This window comes from Prionailurus viverrinus, chromosome D2 (genome assembly GCF_022837055.1).
Source record: "Prionailurus viverrinus isolate Anna chromosome D2, UM_Priviv_1.0, whole genome shotgun sequence".
Lineage (NCBI taxonomy): Eukaryota > Metazoa > Chordata > Mammalia > Carnivora > Felidae > Prionailurus > Prionailurus viverrinus.
The window spans coordinates 32,086,332-32,102,360 of NC_062571.1; the positions used below are offsets into that span (position 1 = coordinate 32,086,332).

The 16,029-nt window shown below is 54.7% G+C and overlaps 1 protein-coding gene across 9 annotated transcripts in view; it reads left to right on the top strand.

Moving 5' to 3' along the window:
- Window positions 1-16,029, top strand: part of ADAMTS14 (ADAM metallopeptidase with thrombospondin type 1 motif 14) — a 115,615-nt gene that overhangs the window by 58,118 nt on the left and 41,468 nt on the right. For all 9 annotated transcript variants that reach the window (XM_047825603.1, XM_047825609.1, XM_047825611.1 and 6 more), the window contains one exon: window positions 6,499-6,689. In XM_047825603.1, the coding sequence (XP_047681559.1) occupies window positions 6,499-6,689 (191 nt within the window). The remainder of the gene's footprint in view (window positions 1-6,498; window positions 6,690-16,029) is intronic.

Below are 16,029 nucleotides of genomic sequence, written 5' to 3' on the forward strand. Positions count from 1 at the left end.
CCCCACATACACTACCTCCTTTGAAGTACCAGCTGCTCTCCCGGTGCCCCTCTTGAGAGAAGCCACGGCACCAGAGGCTGAGCTGAGTGGTGGAGGGCTCTGCAGGTCTGGGGTAGGGGCATGGGAGGGGGGGAGCAGGGACTTGGTGGAGTCTCGGGGAGGGGGGCTGGGGTGAATCTCAAGGGCAGAGTGGGACGGCACCGTGCCTTCTACTGTAGCTGGGAAGAAGGACAAGTCTCACTGGGCTCCACTTTATCTGAGGCCAGCTCTGAATCAAAAAGCATAAATCTCCCTTTTGGGGAGACCCTGGGGAAGTGCTGCTCCATGGCCATGGGCCTGGAACCAGCCACACTGCCTGCTGCCACGGTCAGTGGCAGGGACACTCAAACCGCTGAGCTCACAGAGTTGGTGTTCAGGCCCAGGAAGGCTGCCGGGGCTTGCGTCATCAGGCTTCTCAGCTGAACGTCATGGGCCCATGGGTGATGCCATGCCTCAGGCCCATGCGTGTCTTTCCTTAGAAAGACAGGTGGCATTGGAGGGCGTTTTGGAAACCTGGGACGCTCACTCACTGTTCTTTCAAGACCAGCGGTGGGTCTGAGCCCGGTGAGTAGGTTAGCATTTCTAGGTGTGTCTGTCGCCATTTATCATTCGTGATCAGGACAGAAGGTTTCACTTCAGGGGTGGGTATACTTCTTGGCACAGAGCAATGCCTCAGAGGCCTAGGCCAGCCGGTCGGAACCTGCTTAGCTGCCAGCAAGTGGGCTTTTGAGAAGTCTGCCTCAGGCCAAGCACCTTCCTCCACCTCTGTCTGCCTCCATGCTGCCCAAGTGTCAGCCCAGCTCAGGTGTCCCCTCTCCTGGACCCTCGAGCCCCCTGGATTTCTCCCAGGACTTCCTCTTGTCCCAAATAGGCTGGGGGGTGGGGGTGGGGAGGCAGTTCCTGGAGGACAGATACCGAGTCTTTGTTCCTTCACATGAGCTCTGCCACTCCCCAGGATATGTCTGGCATTCCTCAAGGGAGGAGAGGAGGTGTCAGAAGACCCATCAGATTGGTTTTCGAGCTGAGCTGTGGCCTGTGGAAGGGCTTCAGGCACCTGGGCTCCACTGGAGAAGTATCTGACATTTGCCAATGAACTTGGGGGCACACTAAACTTCAGAGTCTGGAGGTAGAAATTCCCTTGGCTGGATCTCCAGGTCTAGCTGGTCCCCACCCAACCCCTCAGAGACTCCCCCACGGACACTGCCTGGGCCTCAGGGGCTGTGCCCTGGATGCTGCCGTGCTCCAAATGCTGCCCTTTCCCTCCTCAACCCATGGTCCCGCTCTCAATAACCCCTTACCACCCTACAGGTCCTGCCCGAGGAGGGAACAGTCTGCCTCGGGGCCATGTGCACCTGTGGCCAGAGTTCCAGCTCTGTGGCAAGGGAGGGGGGGCAGGCATCAGACAGCAGGGCGGCCCATCCTTTCAGGGGAAGCCTGCCAGGCTGGGGCTTGGGGCTAGTGCTGCTGCTTTTGTTTTGTTTTGTTTTGATTTATTTTAATTTTTTTTAAACGTTTATTCATTTTTTGAGAGACAGCGCGAGTGGGGGAGTTGCGGAGAGAGAGACACAAAATCCAAAGCAGGCTCCAGGCTCTGAGCTGTCAGCACAGAGCCTGATGTGGGGCTTGAACCCACAAACCATGAGATCATGACCTGATCCGAAGTCGGACGCTCAACCGACTGAACCACCCAGGCACCCCAGCGTTTGTTTTGGTTTTTTTTTTAAGTTTATTTTTATTTACTTTGAGAGAGAGACAGGGAGTGAGTGAGGGAGGGGAAGACGGAGAGGGAGACAGAATCCCAAGCCAGCTCTGTGATATCAGCGTGAACACGGGGTTCGAACTCACGAACCACGAGATCATGACCTGAGCTGAAATCAAGAATCGGATGCTAACCGACTGAGCCACCCAGGTGCCCCCTCTTTTTTTTTTTTTTTAACTTGAGATAAAAGCCATCATTTAAATCATTTTCAAGTATACATTTCAGTGGATTTTTACTATGGTTACAGTGTTGTGCACCCATCACCACTATCTGATTCCAGAACGTTTCTGTCGCTCCCATAGAAAGCCCTGTGGCCCATTGATTAGCAGTCACTCCCCTTTTCCCCCTCTCCAACCCCCTGGCGACCGCCAGCCTACCTTCTGACTCTATGGATGTGCCTCAGGACGGCTCACGTAAACGGCATCACGCAGGCCTTCTGGGACTGGCTTCTCTCGCCCCGCATGTGAGGTTCAGCCACGTGTGGCTCGTGGCATTACTTCACCCCTTCTGGTGGCAGGGTGGTCTTCCACTGCACGAATACACCACATTTTGTTTATCCCTTCGCCTCTGGGTCGGCGTGGGTCGTTTCCGGTTTTCGGTGATTAGGATAACGCCGCTGTGAACGTTCACGGACGAGTTGTTGTGCGGATGTATGTTTTCAGTTCCCTTGGGTATGTAACTGGGAGTGGAATTGCTGGGTCCTGTGGAAACGCCATATTTGACTTTTGGGGAACTGCCAAACTGCTTTGAAAGAGCGGCTGCACCATTTCACATTCTTGTGGGGCGTGTTGGGTGGGCTTCCGGAAACCCCCCCCCCGGGGGGCCTGCCGCCCCCACCCTCCCCTCTTGGAAGGTTACCTGTTTCTGGCCTGAGAGACAGAAGAGGGTGTGGGGGGCACCTCTCCAGGGCCTATGGTTGACGTCAGTAGGCCCTGCCCAGTGATCCTCACTGTTTTTGCTGGGAGGGAAATCCGGGCGGGCCCTGAGAGGGCGTGATCACGTGAGGGTGGGAGCCCTGGGTTTCCATTCTGGGCTTCTGCCATTAACTTTCTGTGTGACCTGGGATGAGTCAGGTGACCTCTCTGAGCCTCCCTTTGACAGGCCTGTGGCTGGGAGAGCCGTGAGGGGTCACGTCCACCTTTCACTTGCAGTCTGTCAACCTGTGGGCACCGCTCACATGTTGGGAGTGGCCGCTATTCAGTCTCCCTGCTCCGTGGAGAGAGCGCTTGCTCCTTTTCCTCCCCTCCTGGGGGGTCTCCTTCCCCTCTCCCAGGCATTTGCCTCTGGGCTCAGGCACCAGGCCGCCGAGAGTGCTTGTGTCAGGCCTAGTGAGGGCGACACCGGCCCGAGCCCGGCTCCCCAGGCTGTGCATCACTCGGAGGGCTGGCCGCGTGTTTCTGGTTTCTCCACTCAGCCAGTGCTCACACGCTTTTCCAACCCTTCAGTCTAGTGCTTTCCTTCCTTTGCACTTGAGAGCCCCGAACCAAAGGGAAGAGAAAAAGAAACCATAGCGGGGTCCCGTGGTTCCCTGTTGCCCTGTCCTCAGATTTCAGTTCCTGAAGTATCCATATCGATAGAGGCTTAGAGGCAGATCTTGGGTCTCTGCCAAGGTACCTGTTGAATCGTCCCCAAGGGTCACGCATATTGTGGATGGTTTCACCCCACACTTGCTCACAGTGGGTTTTGCTAATACAGTTCCCACTGCTGGGGACCCTCTGTTCCCCGTGTTCCAACAGGTTGTCTCCCGCTCCCCGTCTGGCCCAGCTTAGGTGTCCCCTCCTCCAGAAGCCTCTGTCAACCCCCCAGTCCTGGTTTGGGTCTTGGTGTGGAAGCCTTCCCTAGTCAGTCCTCCTGTAGGCCTTGAAGTCACTGTAGTGTTACCATCTGGTTCTTTCTCTGTCACCCAGGGGAGGCAGTGGGTTCAAGGGCGGGGCTCCCACCTTTCCCACTCACCTACCATCCACCCACCAAGTAAATATGAGGCCCCTCCTGCAGTCATTCCCCTTGAGACATGCTGGGGACGTATCGGTGGGCATTTTCCTATCCTTAGTTCCTGTCCCACCTCTCTGGAGGATTCTCGCATAACTGGATATTCTCAGAAATTAATGGTCTGGGGCACCTGGGTGGCTCAGTTGGTTAAGCATCCACCTCTTGGTTTTGGCTGAGGTCGTGATCTCATGGTTCGTGAGTTTGAGCCGCACTGATAGGGAGGAGCCTGCTTGGGATTCTCCCTCTCCCCCACTGCACCACTCACTCTCTCTCTCAAAAGAAAAGAAAAGAAAAGAAAAGAAAAGAAAAGAAAAGAAAATAAAAAAGAAAAGTTAATTGAACAAGTATCAGAACTTCAGGGTAGAATGGAGGGGAATCCTGAAATGTTAAGGCTTTGGAGTCTTCTCAAGAGACCCCAGCCTCTTATCCGACTTTCTTAGTGTGGGGGAGGAAAAAGAATTTTCCCTTTACCCTTCTAGGTTCTTGGCTGAGGCACCCTGTAATGAAAGACAGATTAACAAAGATAAAGCAATCAGAAGTTTAATTACATGGATACCTTCTGTGTATGTGGGAGAGACTCAGGAAAATTGAGTAACTCCCCCAGATGGTCCAAGCCACCACCCTAACATCAGCTAAAGACAAAAGAAAACGTTGGTGAGTGGGAAGGAGCGATGAGTTGTTGGGAGGTTACCAGGAAAACACAGCAAACGGGCAAGGTTGTTATGTGCATTTAAGTCATTTCCCTCTCTATTGATAAAGAGTTTCCAGAGATTTAGAGTCATCCTCCTTCCTGGTGCAGGGTGGGAGACCCCCTTACGAATGGAGATTTCCCTTAAAGGGTCACTTCTCAATTTCCAGAGCTTTTCCCGTGTCTGCTGTTTCTTTTTTTTTTTTTTTTTAATTTTTTTTTTTCAACGTTTATTTATTTTTGGGACAGAGAGAGACAGAGCATGAACGGGGGAGGGGCAGAGAGAGAGGGAGACACAGAATCGGAAACAGGCTCCAGGCTCCGAGCCGTCAGCCCCGAGCCCGACGCGGGGCTTGAACTCACGGGCCGCGAGATCGTGACCTGAGCTGAAGTCGGACGCTTAACCGACTGCGCCACCCAGGCGCCCCGTGCCTCTGCTGTTTCTTAAAAATAATCAGCCTGAAATAATCCTCACACCACAGAGACGTATTTTGGGGTGGCAAATTCTGCTCCCCTTCATTGGCTTTTCCCACCGTGTCCTCATGAACCCTCACCTCCACCGCCCCAACAAATGTTGCTGCAGTTTATTCAGACTATGGTGCAAATGACTGATAACGACTTAAGGTGCTACCTCTCTAAGTAGCAGCACCGGTGGTGATGCTTCAAAGCCTGGTGTCTTGATTCAGACAGACCTGGACAAGCTACTCTGGACCTCAGTTTGTTTGCCTGTGTATTGGGGGCAGTAACCTGAGAGTTGTAAGGATTGGATTGGATTGGATTAGACTGGAGGTCAGCAAACTAAGGCCCACCATGGGAAATTAGTGTTTTTTAAGTTTATTTATTTTGAGAGAGAGAGACAGAGAGAGAGAGAGGGAATGCACACAGGTACGTGGGGGGGAGGGTCAGAGAGAGAAGGGGACAGAGAATCTCAGGCAGGCTCCCCACTGTCAGCACAGAATCCTGCCAGGGGCTTGGACTCACAAACCCTGAGATCATGGCCTGAGCGGAAATCAAGAGTTGGATGCTTAACCGACTGAGCCACCCAGCACCGGAAATTAAGTTTTACTGGGACAGAGACACCCTGGTCTGCTTTGATATTATCTGTGGCTACTTTTATGCCAAACTGAATAGCTGACTGAGACTGTAGGACCCATAAAGCATAAAATATTCACTATCTGGTCCTTTATAGGAAAAGTATGACAACGCTTAGATTATATAAGTTCATAGCTCCTAGTTAAATGCATCTTTTGCTTTTTGCCAAAAGGCAAAGCAGTGGTGATGAAATTTTGGGGGGCTGGCGATGATGAAGAGAGGGACTTGAGGGGACATATCCAGGGGTCCCTAAAATGCCCTGCATGGGCTACAGTAACGCCAGGATTCTTTTCCTTTACTGAGAAGTTCCCACCTACTGCCCTGTTTGATTTAAAAAATTTTTTTAATGTTTTCTTATTTTTGAGAGACGGAGAGAGAGACAGAGCACGAGCAGGGGAGGGGTGGAGAGAGAGGGAGACGCAGAACCCTAAGCAGGCTCCAGGCTCCGAGCTGTCCGCACAGAGCCCGATGCAGGGCTCCCACTCACGAACCTCGAGATCATGACCCGGGCCGAAGTCGGACACTTAACCGACTGGGTCACCCAGACGCCCCCCACATTTGATTTTGACAGCAAGCTTCTGGGTGAGAGATCAAGGAGGGCTCATCCTGTGTCACAGGAGTGAAGGGGCAGGGCTGGGTCACGCGGGGAAGATAGGGCTGAGTGGGACCTGGGACCTAGGCCTGCGAGTCCAGGCGAGGTCCCCCTTCTCCGTGTTCCTCGCCCCAAAGCCTCAGCCGTGGCCTGGCTCCTGGAAAAGGGCTTGTGCCTCCGAGGTGGCAGGTGTGGGAGGAACCCTCACGCTGAGTCGGCTTCGTACAGAAGCAGGAAGAGGGCACACGTGACGGGGCACAGCGGGCTGGCGGGCGGCCTCCGGGCGACAGCTTCTCCTGTGGCTCTGACCTCTGTCTCTCTTCCCATCCCGGTTGGCAGCCTTTGGCCCGGGCGACCTCCCCAACCTGCTGGGCCTGGTGGGCAACCAGCTGGGCGACGGGGAGCGGAAGCGGCGGCATGCCAAGGCGGGCAGCTACAGCATCGAGGTGCTGCTCGCGGTGGATGACTCCGTGGTGCGCTTCCACGGCAAGGAGCACGTGCAGAACTACGTTCTCACCCTCATGAACATCGTGAGTGTCCTCACGTCCCAAAACGGGGCGGGGGGGGGGAGGTGGCCACCAGTGTTGCTCAGAACCCGATTTCTCTCGGGCCTGGTGTTGTCTGATGGATGCACTGCTCGCTCCTTAGCCCAGCAGTGACCCAAGCCTGAGCTGGCCTGACAGCCGCCCCAGGCTGAGGGGCCCATAGGCCATCGGCGCCGGCCCCTGGCAACCCGGGGCCTGGGGCCAGTGGGTTCAGGGCTGGGACACATTCAGAGCCTGAGGCAGGCGTGGCCAGGGGCTTTGCTTGCCCAGGAGTCGAGGGGCCTTCCCTGGGACTCCCCTTCTGGAGAAAATGCCCAATCCCAGGCCGGGAAGATTGGCCAAGGAGCCTTCAATCTGCTGGTGGGGGGGGCCAGATCCCAGGTCCCGAAGGGGGCCTTTGTTTGGTGCACAGGGAACAGAAAGGTGGTTGTGCAGATTGACGTCTTCACCTGCCTCGATAAGAGTTTCCGGAGACTGAATCATCCCCCGCTTTTGGTATAGCTACGAAACACCCTCACAGGCGGACATTTCCCTCATACGTGTAAATGTCTCCCACGAAAGGGTAACTCCCACTGGGGTTTTCGGAGCTTCTCATATGCCTGCAGTTTCTTAAAAATAACCTGCTTATGGGGCGCCTGGGTGGCTCAGTGGGTGAAGCGTCCGGCCTCGGCTCAGGTCATGATCTCGCGGTCCGTGGGTTCGAGCCCTGCCTCGGGCTCTGTGCTGATGTCTCAGAGTTTGGAGCCTGTTTCAGATTCTGTGTCTCCCTCTTTCTCTGACCCTCCCCTGTTCATGCTCTCTCTCTCTCTGTCTCAAAAATAAATAAATGTTAAAAAAAAAAATTAAAAAAAAAAGCTGCTTATGGGGCGCCTGGGTGGCTCAGTCGGTTAAGCGGCCGACTCATGCTTTCGGCTCAGGTCGTGATCTCACGGGTTCGTGAGTTTCAAGCCCCACATTGGGCTCTGTGCTCACAGCTCGGAGCCTGCTTGGGATCCTCTGTCTCCCGCTCTCTGCCCCTCCCCCACGCACACTTGCTCTCTCTCAAAAATAGATACATGTTCAAAAAAATAATCGGCACGCCAAAGAGGCCCACCCCGGCCCGCCTTCATTGTTCTTGGAGCTGTACTGTCTGTGTGTGTGTAGAAGTGGTCCTTCGTCTAAGCCTCTGAAGGGGTGGGTTGGGGTCTTGTCTTATACTTTTTTTGAGCCCCAGCTGCACACAGCACAGTCCTGGACCCCTAACGGGTGATGGGTATGTGTGGAGCGGGTGAGTGGGTCGTTGAAGAAACAGGGGACAGAAAGGTAGCAGGTTTGTGTCCATAATACGGCTGTAAAGAAAAGGGGGTGGGGCTAGAAGTCAGATCCAATTACTGAGCCCCAGGGAGGGGAGGACTGAGCCCCGGCCTCCTCTTTGTTGGGATATGAATTCTTCTGTCCCTTAAGGAGCCTGACGTGTGGGATTCTTAAGAGCAAAGGCTACCACGTTGGGCTGTTGGTGAGGCAGGGCAGGTGATTATGAATATGGACACACCCACCTCCCTGGAGCCCTTGACCTCCCACCCACACTCTATAGATGGCTGGCCCAACCTGAGGCCACACAGCCTAGTACTGATCCCATCAGTGGGAAAGCAGGGTTGGCCCCTGGAGCCAGCAGGTGGGGGCAGGGGAACCCTTAGGAAGCCCTCAGGTGCTGGGAGCCTGGGTCTTGGGTCCAGAGCGGGGGCTGAAGACCCCAGGAGTGTGAGCCGGTGAACCAGACCCCATTCACAGCCCCAGAGTCCTTCCGTTTGCTAAAGGATACTTTTCAGGAGAAGGTCAAATCCTGACGCTCATACAGAAATAAAAGCGGGCAAGTGTGAAAGATTTTAGTTTACTAACTCATCAGGGAGGGAACCAGGCAAGTGTTAACCACCCTTTCAGAAGAGAACCCTAAGCATGGAAACATTTACGATCAGGGATTTTGAAATGAATGTGCAAACAGAGAACGAAATCGGCTTTTTCATGGGGTAGAAGAGATTCGTGCATCTATAGACACTTTGCATTGTTATCAAGTATCCGGTTCTCAGTCGTAACATAGCTTCCGTGGAATCAGATTCAGATAAGGCGAAAAGTGTCCTTTGGACACATAGTTTCCATCAAGGTACATGTTATAATTATTCTCTGGGCTTGAGGCCTGGCCAGGGTCCCAGGTAGAAAGCGCTTCCCAGGGATGGCAGGGAGTCTGGTGGCCCGTCCGACTTACGGGCTGCGTCTTTGTTCCTGAAGCTAGAAGGCTAGCAACCTCACTGGGGACACACCCCTGGATTCTGGCTGTGTGACCATCCTAAGCGACTAAGTGGTGGGACCTCCCCCACCTCCCCCAAGAGCTGGCCTCGCCACTGTCTCTCCCTTTCTAGATTCTGGCCTGGGAATAGGGGTGAGGAGAGAAGGCCTGGGCGGGAGTGGTGGAGGGTTGGGAGTCTGGGGAAGACCAGAGGCTCTCTTTCATGGTCTGTGGCCTCCCGTCTGGGTGCCTCCAGTGAGCATTCTGTTGCTTTCTTTCTCCTTAAATGTGCGTTGGTTGGACTAAAGTGTGAGCAGGTCAGTAGGATCTGGAAGGGTGGGACAGGCTTCCCGGAGCCCTGCTCCCCAGCTGGCCTCACTCTCCAGTGTTGATGGTCGTGCGTTCATCGGTTCACAGCCAGGTGCGTGCCCCGTGCTGGGCATTGGGCATGATGGGAGTGGATGTTAGTCCGGTAGGGTGCGCTCTCTCTCTCTCTCTCTCTCTCTCTCTCTCTCTCTCACCTCCCTATTTGTCCTCTTGGTGATATAAGCCAATAGGAGCCAGGCTTTCTCTCCATGGCAGGAAACAGGCCCATTGGGCCACCCCAGGCCCCACACTTCCTCCTCCCAGGACACAAAGGCAAAGGAATCCCCCCGATGTTTCTAGGGAAGGCTGGCCTGGGTCAATCAGGTGGCTGTCCTTGACTAATTGTTATGACTGGAGGGTTGGCTTGGGTCCCCAGGTAGAGCCCAACACCTTGCATGGGGGTGAGGTGGAACAGAATCTCTTCCTAGATAGTGGGGAAGCCAAGCATGCAGACAATAGAATGGCTTCTATAGTGGAGGGCTCAGAGGAGTAGAAAATGGGGTCCCTTCCCTCAGAGCCTTTACCTTGCTGTGTGTCCCCAGACAACTGCAAATAACATCCCCTTGTAAGTCATTACAGTCATTGAGCAAGCACTGGGAGCCAGACTCCTTGTAAATGTGACTTCATTTACTCCAGTCTCCCGACTACCCCGTGAGAGGTCTGGCTATCCTGTCTCCATCTGTTCAAGCCACAGGCCTGGGGTCTGAGGCCTGCTCTGTCACTTTGGAGCCAACCCTCTTCACATGGCCTCTGCATAGAGGTCTGAAGCCTCGTGTCTGGTAGTGCTGTCTCTGGCTGGTGACCCAGATGTCAGGGAGGAAAGACAACTTTCCCTCTATCCTCTTAGGTTCAGTTCCAGGGGCTTGCAATTTAAACCGATGAAAGATCATCATGTGCAATACGTGTATTTGTGGGGATGCTTAGTGATGAGTCGCTCAAAGGGGTGATTTGAATTTGTAACTTGTATACCTGAGGGGAAAGAGAGTTGGCAAAAGGCTTGTACGGTTAGGACAAATAGGCTTATTTAGGAAAGACAAGTAGGTTTTTAGGAGAACAAATGGGAAATAACGTTTGCGGTTACACTTGTTTATACTTTCTGTCCTTTTTTATGGTGATGAAGTTGCCCAGGAGAGGAGGGGGAAAGTTAGAAAGTGATGGGGAGGGTCTACAGGAGCTTGTTCCCCAAGAAGAATTTGGGGGCTTGATGAGCCATACAAGGCGGATGGTTCGCCATAGGGGGATCTTCTGGGAGGTTGCGTTCTGATGTCGCAGGTGCGGAGGGCAGCCAGCGAGAGCTCTGGCCCACGTTGGTGAGTGGATGGGTGGCCAACCACCTCTCCTCCTGGGGGACCAGCAGCTCATCCTGTCCATTGTGTGGGAACTTTATTTGGCTGGGATGCTTGAAGCTCAAAGCACTAATTTCCTGAGGGATTTCACGCAGCCAGTATAAAGGGTGTCCCTTTGCTGTCCCCTTAAAGTGCCTGCCGGCCTGTGACCATTTCTGATCCTGATTTGCGGGGCCGGGGCTGGCCTAGCAGGATCAGGGAGAGATCCGATTCCCGGGATGTATGGTCCTATTGTGCTAACCCTGGAGGAGGGGGAGAAGCCGTTAGTGAAACCCTCAGAACCATCTGATGGGGCCCTGTTCACTGGCAGCTCTCAGGGTATCCTGCCTCTCAGTTTTCCTTTGCATTAACCTGGGGATGTGCTATAAATATTTATGCAACTGCACATGGTGGCAAGGACTCCCCCCACCCTTCCCTCCCTCACATGCTCGTGGGCCCTTGAGGGACTTTATTTGCCCGTGCCTCAGTTTACCCATCTGCACCAGGTCACTCTCCTTAAAGCGTCTTCAAGCCTCAGGACTAGGGAACCGTTTGAGAGCTTTGAAACATAAGGAGCAGTTTTGTTCAGCATTTGGTGAGTGCCTAGTGTGACAGACCTTATTCTAGAAGCTTTGGTCTGGCGGCCAAAACAAGCCTCAGACCACGGAATAGTTTGGGAACCATTGAGGCCAGTGCTGAAGGAGCTTAGAGGAGGCAGCCGTCCCTGTGGACTGGAGGGAGAGGCTTGGGGTTTGGAGCTGAACCAGCCTGGGGGGAAAGGGTTTGGTGAGGTGGATCATCGTCGTATGGCGGGATTGTAGACGTAGGAATGAGGGGGCAGCCAGGCCTGCGGAGACCTCTCAGGAGTTTAGTTGTGGCGGGAAGGTCCCTCGGGCGACAGCATGGGCTCTGGCATGGAGAGGAGGGTGCCTCTCCGTCAGTGCCTGATGGTGGCACTGGCTTTGATTTGGGGGGAGGAGAAGACGGAGCCTGAGCCTCCTCGAGCCTTCTCGAATGTCACAGTATCGTTCCAGCACCTACCACATGTCCGGCACGGGGCTGAGAACTTCACAGACAGGCTCTGTGAATCCTCACAGTGGCCTTACGCCAGTGACATTCCTTTGACCGCCGTGGCTCTGAGAAGCCAAGCGACTTGGCTCGGGATAGTAAGTGGCAGAGTTAGGATTTGAACCCAGATCTGATTCCAAAATTCATGCGCCCCTCCCCCTCCCACTGTGGTAGAACCAGGGGCAAAACAGCTCTGAGGAGGAGGGAGAAGGAAGATCGTAGCCTCCACCCCCCGGCCTCTTCCCGAAATGGGTCTCCGTAGCTGAGCCAGGATCCTGAAGCTTCACCCCGGGCCTGCTTCCTGCTCTCGGCTCCTGGCTGTGGCCAGGCTTGCCAGCCAGGGGCATGGAGAGAATCAGGCACTGTCACCGAATCTCTGCGGTGAGGACTCTCTGGGACAGGGGGATGCAGGCATCCTCAGAGGGCCCAGAGCCAGAGCAGAGAGAGGGCAAGGAGACAGGCCTCTTTATCGGTCCTCACTGAGCCATTCCGCAGCCGGATCCCTCTTTCTTGGCAGTCCTAGGCTCCCTGCCCACCCTGCTCTCACCCCATCTGGCCAGGCTGACGCCACAAAGGTGTTGGGCGTGGTTGCCATAGAGATGTTGGTCGGTGCCTCTGAGAGGGTCCTACCCGCTCTGACCTGCTTCCGGGCCCCTTTCTGAAGCCTCTCCGATGCTCTGCTGGAAGAGCTTGGTGCCCCTTCGAGGCCCAGGAGGTTTGGGTGCAGATGACTGTCAGACCAGGGCCTTGGTGGCCTCAGCCTGGGAGGGTGGCGGCATTCGCTTGGCACATAACTGTGTTAAATATTCATCATAAAGGCCAGTTTGGAACGCCACAAAAACACTGCTTTCGTGCTGACAGAGAGTGTTGCTTTGCCAGACGTTTTCCGTTCGGGGATATGTGAGCCTCCGAGCAGCTCATCCTCCCTGCTCATTGGAAGGACACAAATCCTCCTCCTCCCTCTCTTTTTAGGCCTTTCTCTTGTCTTGTCTCACCCTAAAACGCTTTCCACTGCTTTTGAGGGCAATCTGAGACCCCCCACAACTAGGAGCAGAATCTACATACTTTGAGGTAGTGGTTCTTAATAGGCAAGTTTGCTTCCCAGGGGCCACTGGGGAAGGTTTGGAGATATTTTTGGTTTATCGCAGCGGGAGGGGATGGGATGCTACTGGCTATCTTGAAGGAGGAGCCGGGGATGCTGCTAAACATCCTCCGGTGCACAGGACTCCCCGCAGCCAAGGTGGCCCTTGTGGCCGGGAGTCCTGCCCTGAGGTATTAGCTCCAGTCGCCATATTGCTTTTTGAAAGCAAGGGGCTTGCTTGGGCAGAGAACAATGCTTAACACAAAGGCGTGAATACTGGGATTCCTGGCAGGAGAGACACGGTAACAATGAGGACAAATACCCCTCCTGGTAATGAGAGATTTATGGTTGACAGAGCACTTTCATACCAGGCATCTCGGTCGCCATATTGGAGGTCACGCTCCTGAAATCCCGTATTCCTGGGCTGACCTAATGGACCTCTCGTCGGCTCCCCAAGTGGGAAGTAGAAGTTCTGAACCAAGAGAGGCCACTGATCGAGCACATATGTGTTCCAAGCCCTGTTCCAAATGCTTGACATTTGCCTCACCTTCTGTCCTCAGGCCTCTCTGCAAGGTTTATCAGTTCACACTCAGATGGGAGAGTCAGGCTCAGCGAGGTGAGGTCACGGCAGTTGGGGTCTTTCTGGGCCTCCACAGTGCCTCTCTTTGCACTCAGACAGGCCGACCTGGGGCATAAAGGCGGCTGCATTATGGAGACAGGTTGTGGGGGATAAATGCTGGGGACTCGTGAGCCGCGCCCTGGCCCAGACTCAGTGTCCCAACCTGGGGGAAGCCGAGGCCCAGCTCTGGCTACTGCATAGGCCAGCCGGGGGGTGGGGGGTGGGCAGGGATCCTGGGCTGCAGGCCGCACAGTGTTACTGGGGTACACCCCCAGAGAGTGCACACATGCACAGATGGAGTGCATGTTTCCACGCACATGCGTGTACACGCACACACAGCCACCCGTATGTGTAACCCGGCCGTGTGCACGTAGATGCATGTCCCACACCAGACCAGGTGTGCCCACGCGGAGGAGGTCACACACTACGTGTGGACACATCACTTGCCACGTTTCATCAAAACTGAACCCATCGACTGTCAGATGCTCTGTTACTTTACGTACTTAAGAAACAGAAAAAGTGCTACCCGTTAAACCCCGACGTGGTGTTTTCGTATCACTTAGAATTTTTATTTGTGCTCGTCGGAAGAACTCTTTCAACCTGATGGAGGCTTAGATTTTCGTCGCGTGTTACTCACGTGCGCACGTAGATACAATGGTGTGACAAAGTCCGGTATTCCCATCACTTCTTCCATTCCGAGTGTTACTTGTCAGAGTCGCTTTCAGCCACAGAGCCGTCCGTGTCCGTGTTTTCTGCACGGCATTGGCTCCTGTGCCGTCTGGAGCCTGGGGGACGCTGCGGGAGCCCCCCCCCCCCCCCCGCCCTTGCCTCTGGATTTTCTCCAAGGCAGAACCCGTTCTGTGACTTTGATGTGGGTGCCTTCTTGATTTTACTGCAAGGTGGAAACGGAGGTTTTCTTTTTTTTTTTTTAACGTTTATTTATTTTTGAGACAGAGAGAGACAGAGCATGAACGGGGGAGGGGCAGAGAGAGAGGGAGACACAGAATCGGAAGCAGGCTCCAGGCTCCGAGCCGTCAGCCCAGAGCCCGACGCGGGGCTCGAACCCGTGGACCTCGAGATCGTGACCTGAGCTGCAGTCGGACGCTTCACCGACTGCGCCACCCAGGCGCCCCCGGAAGTTTTCAGACAACCAGGACTCCCATTCCTTTCTCACCCCGTAAATGGCCTGCTGCCAGCAGTGTCAGGGCGTTGCAGTGTCCTGTGAAGCCACCAGGAGTCACGCGAGAGTCTCGCTTGCACGGGCAGCGGTGACAGCACACTGTTACCGCCACCTGGCCCCCTGTGACGGTCAACGGGGAAAGGAGAACATCTCAGACACGTGCCACGTGGTGCCGGTTGGAGCGAGTGGTCTGCAGAGTTGCCTCGTGCTCTCGATGGGAGGGGTCGGAGCCGGGGAGACGGGGGGCTAGTTCCAGGCCCTGGGACTAGAAAGGGCAGGAGAGGTGACTGTTGGCCAGGCTGCACCTTCAAGCAGGGCCACCCCCGTTCTGTTCAGGTTCAGAGGCTGGAAGCGACCAGGGAGGGCACGCGAGCAGAGGCCGCTTCCTTTCCCGTGGCCGCCGTGCTCACGCAGGCTCGGCCGTCACTGTGGGCCTGCTTGTCTCCCGGCGAGATGGGGGGGGGGGGGGGCGGGTAATGACTCCTTGGAGCTCCTTCGAGGAACGGTTGGCTGTCACAACCGGAGCGGAGAACGTCCAAGGCGAGCCTCCCGTGTTGCCAGAAAGTAAGGAAGTGCCCAACACACAAAAACAAAACGAAACAAAACAAAGAACCCCAGAGCCAACAAGAAGGGTGTGTTAAAGGGACACAGGAGCCAACTGAAGGAAAGAGCTCCCGGGGGCCAAAGCTGGGACAATTTGAGCGACCAGGTTAATGTCGCGTTGAAGTATAACCCAGAGTATGAAAACACACAGCCATGGGTTCATACTGATAAATAAGCGACAGAATAAATGAACAGCTGGGAGAAGGATTCCGAATAATTGACGTAGGTACTCTGCCCTCAAGGAGGTGGATTCCAACTCCCGCTCCTGAAGTTCAGGCTGTGCCCGGTGACTTTGTCCTGAAGCGCACAGCACGGGGGCCGGGAAGGAGAGAGTATGTTACGCAGGAGAAACCTGGCAAGCGCTGTCCCAGCAGGCGCTAGACGTCAGCATTGTCGGTGACGGGTCGTGCTGGCGGCGGGTGCCCTTGACGTCGTGTGGGGAAGATGGCCCTTCACTCCTGTGGCCTTCCTCCCCCCCAGGCCCGTACCGCGCATCTAATCATGAGACCAACATCAGCCATACCCGAAGTGAAGGATGGTCTGCAAAATGCCCCACTGGTATTCCTCGAAACTGCTTAGGTCATCAAAACCCAGGAAAGTCTCCGGAACTGTCAGGAAGGGCAAACAGTCTGGAGCAGCCCAAGGAGGTATGGCAGCTAGACGTAACCTTCTTCTCTTTTCAACTGATATATATTTTTGATTTTAGAATAGTTTCAGATTTACAGAAGAGCTGCAAGCCTAGTCCAGAGAGTTCCCGAGGGCCCCACTATGTTCAACATCTGCCATTACCATGGTACATTCGTCACAAGTACTGAGCCAA